A 4,222-nucleotide genomic window follows, 5' to 3' on the forward strand; every position below is an offset into this window, starting at 1 on the left:
TTTGAATATATTTCTAATAAAATGGATGCATGCATAATGCATCAGGATGATAAATAAGCCGGGGCAACACCCATTAGAAAAAGAATGAAGTTTCTTTATTTAAGTAGGTATGACATATATGATGATTTTTCACAAAAGCACCCACTGTTGTTTTTTCTATGGAGGAATGGTACCACCAAGAATCAACTTTGTTTCTCCTGCCTCCTTTTTTCAGGAGTACGTCATCCACTAGATTTGTAGTTGGAGATGGCGAAGAAGTGTGAATGGAGAAACAAATAAATTAACAATTAGTCTTCTCTTCTCTTTGGCATCTCATGTCAAAGTACCTTTCTGAAATCTTCTCACCAACCCTAAATGTTGACCTGTCCAGTGTTGAGAGAGCCTATAAGCTAATGGCCAGTGTGAGGATGACGATGTGAACTTTCGGGCCTGTAGTGATCTTGGTAGGTAAAGACTTATCCTAAGTGTCTCTTGTTCACCATAATTTGTCAATGCACATTGTGCTGTGGTCAAGGTGCAGTACTCCTTGACCCGTTTGATTTTCTAGATTCCATCTTTAGACTTGGATGGCACCTATCACTCCGTTCCAAGTATTTTGAAGTTTTAACATTGCTCGAAGTCAAACTTATTTATTTATTTATTTACGGGGGGAAACCTCTTTATATTTGATCAACCTTTTATAAAAATATACTAATGTATGCAGCAGCAACTATATATATTGTGAAAATATATTTGCATGCTTAATGTAATGAAATTAGTTTGGTGTGGTAGATGTTGATGTATTTTTTTATAGAATTGGTTAGACTTATTCTTTTTTCAAAATTAAGACAATGCTAGAGCTTTAAATAATTTGGGTAGGAGAAAGTAGCTATTTATCCTAGGTTATTACACGGAGAAATGTCTACTACAATCAAACTTGGAAATATGCAAAAAAAAAATCTTAAATATATATAGTACTTGCTTCGGAAATAATTGTCACTCAAATGGATGTATCTAGCGTCTAGATACATCCATTTGAGCGACGGTTATTTCAGGACAAAACGATACAATTCAATTCATTTTGCGTGTGGCGTTTTGATCTCGAGTGTGGCGTTTTGGCACATGGGAGCACGCGCTCCTGGTTTTTAAAATGTGTTTTAAATGTCAAAAATTCTAAAAAAAATTGGCGCGTACATCTCAATATTGTACATGCTCACAAAGTCGTTTCGCGAAAAATCGACAAGTTATGTGTCGTGTGTGAAAAGGACAAAATCCGGTGTTAAAAAGTGCTTTTCACAAGACATTTTTTTGTCTTTTTTACACAAGCCACAAAAAATGTCGATTTTCTATGAAACTTGATGTGCACACATATAATGTCGAGATGTATGCGCCAAATTTTTGTTTGGAATTTTTTCAAACTTTGAAATATTATTTCGGGTGGCAGGAGCGCGCGCTCCCATGTGCCAAATCGAATTTCTGATCTCTACACCTAGAATTTTGTTGTTTCTTTGTTTAGAGATGTTACAAGCCCGGGCAAAAATTATACTATTTGATGTAAGACATTTCTGCAGTTAAGCAGCTTAACTGCTAAATTATCTTACATTAAATTACAGAGGTACTCCCTCTGTAAACTAATATAAGAGCGTTTAGATTACTATTTTAGTATTTTAGTATTCTAAACGCTCTTATATTAGTTTACGGTGGGAGTATTTTCTAAAATAAACTACCATCAACGGAGGCATGTTTCAATAAGCTTTAGCAAAACTGTTATTGAAAAGATCTGTCTAGCCTCATTGTTCTATATCTAAGTGACTCAGTTGAACTAGAAAGAAAAAAAGACAAAAAATGCCTGCAAAAATCTTAGCGTAAAATCAATGACATAGGATTTAGATGTGCAATAGATGGAAGAGGGACGAGGGACACGGCTTCACCAACTTTACCGGTTCTTCTCTAAACTACGAACTGTTATTCTGATCCTTGATTGTGTTTGGAGTCCTGTTGAGGAAGAGGTCCAATTTGTCTCTGTATCTAGCACCAATGATTTCGTCAATGACAAGAATTAATATTTCCTGAAATTCAATGGCCCTGTAGACCAGGTCTTGTTGAGTGTATGAATAAAACCTCTTTCATTTCTCTAACCAACGCCCCAACCTGCTTCTGTTGTCTGAAAAGGCTAAAAAAAATAAAATAAAAGCAGTCACACTCACAGTCTCAATTTGTACATAAAAACTTTAGAACCCATGGTTGACAGTTTCTAAAATTTTACTAACATACGGGATCACCATCTTGGTAAAAATGTCACTACCAAAAAAAAAGTTTTTTTACTTTTCAGGGCTTCTTGCCAGCATAGTTTTCATTACAGACGAATGAAAAAGGGATCAAGAAATACAAAATCTACATGCTGCCTCATGTTCCCATGTATGTATATATATAAATTAATCAAGAAATAAACATACTGTACTGCACTCGCAGTTTGCCTCGTACGCCAAGCTAGCTAAAGGCCAACACTTCTCCGGGTTTTCTCTTGGACTAAAACTACTTGTCTGGTATTGGTCGATGTCGATCAACCAAAAAGTGTCCGGAGAACGGTGTCTCCGAGCCCTGGAACGGCGGACAGGAAGTGGCCGGTGCCGGGGAGCTCGTGGTAGTTGACCCACCCGAGCTTGCCGGCGACGTGCCGCTGCAGCGCGACGGGCACGAGGCCGTCCTCGTCGCCCTGCCACAGGTGCACCGGGCACGGCGGCTCCGGCAGCGCCATGGGGTCGAACTCCCACTTTCCGAACATGACGGCCATGTCCCTGTAGTAGGACTCCTGGATCCCCTGCTGCGTCGCCATCTCCCTCTTCTTCCGGAGGGTGCCGTCGGCGGTGAGGGTGCGGCGGATCTCGGCGTCCCGCTTGTTGGGGAGGTAGGTGGTGTTGACGACGACGGTGGAGGTGGGCAGGGGCAGCCAGCTCTGCTCCATCCACCAGTGTATGATGCCGGGGGCGTGGTGGGCCACGCGCAGCGCCCACTGGTCGCCGCGCTCCTGCCGGCCGTACTCCCGCGCCGCCAGCTCCGCCGGGAACCCGGGCCACCAGTAGTTCACCACCGGCGCCAGCATGGCGGCCCCGGCGATCCGCTCCGGGATGTACCTGAGCGCGCCCCACACGGCGTGGCAGCCGAGGGAGAAGCCGACGACGTGGAACTTGTCGCCGAGCCCCAGCGCGTCGGCCAGGTCCTCCATGTCCTGCGCCGCGGTCTCCACGGAGCGGCCCGGGTTGGGGTCGCTCTCGCTGTAGCCGGCGCGGTCGAAGCCCACCATGTACACGCCAAGCTCCTCGGCGACCTCCTGAAATCAAGTCGTTGCGCAGACGGTGTAAGCGACGGCGAGAGAGACGCGTGATCATATTATAATGAGCTCGCAGGCCGGGCGGGGGTGGCGAGACGACGGGAGAATGTATGCGCAGCACTAACCGGCGATGCGCGGAGGCTGTCGAGGCGGGAGCCGGTGAAGCCGTGGGAGAAGACGACCTTGAACCGCGCGCTCTCCTTGGGCACGCCGGACTCCTCGTACGCCAAGTGCCGGCCGTCCCTCATCCGGACCCGCGGCGCGGTGATCGGGGGCCCGCCGGGCGACCCGCACGGCGTGGGCGCCGGCGGCTGCACGGCCCGGAGCAGCCACTCGCCGAGCTGGCCCGCGAGCGGGCCCATGCCCATGCCCGTGCCCACCGGCGCCGCCGAGTAGTAGTACCCTCTCCCGCCGGAAACCGATCGGTCCATGGGATGATGGGAATGAATGAGACGGCCCCGAGCCTCGAGTCTGAAAGCTGGCTGGCTGCCGCCGTTCTTGGGTGTTGGCTCGGCGTGGTGCTGGTTGGCGCTGTGCTACGCAGGAGGAATGGTGGATGGTAGGTGGCGAGCAAGCACCGCGGGTGGGTGTTTATATATTGGCCGGGGCTGGACGCATGCGCGTGTGCGTTTGTGGACGCGATCGTGGGCTTTGCTTTCGGGCTGGTTGGTAAGGTGGGCTTGGGTACGATTTCGTCGGCTTTGGGAGGGAAACGCGGTTGTACGACGGGGTATTTTTGGCGTGCGCCGTTGCTCTCACTCTCGGGGAACCTACGCCCGGTCTCGGAGGATCTCATCTATGAAGCACCGATACGGCGACATCAATACGGCGATACGGATACGGGGATACGAAATACGGCAATTTTTAAAAACAGCAATACAACGATACGGCGAGTATATATAAATAATTAAT

General features: G+C 47.7%; 1 protein-coding gene across 1 annotated transcript; it reads right to left on the reverse strand.

Moving 5' to 3' along the window:
• Positions 1-2,285: 2,285 nt before the first annotated feature.
• Positions 2,286-3,860, reverse strand: LOC119272705. Its single transcript, XM_037554132.1, has 2 exons — positions 3,436-3,860; positions 2,286-3,310 (listed from the first exon to the last, which is right to left on the reverse strand). The coding sequence occupies exons 1-2, from the start codon at positions 3,739-3,741 to the stop codon at positions 2,543-2,545; spliced, it is 1,074 nt and encodes a 357-aa protein (XP_037410029.1). The 5' UTR covers positions 3,742-3,860; the 3' UTR covers positions 2,286-2,542.
• Positions 3,861-4,222: the final 362 nt, after the last annotated feature.

Source organism: Triticum dicoccoides, chromosome 1A (genome assembly GCF_002162155.2).
Source record: "Triticum dicoccoides isolate Atlit2015 ecotype Zavitan chromosome 1A, WEW_v2.0, whole genome shotgun sequence".
In the NCBI taxonomy this organism is placed as follows: Eukaryota; Viridiplantae; Streptophyta; class Magnoliopsida; order Poales; family Poaceae; genus Triticum; species Triticum dicoccoides.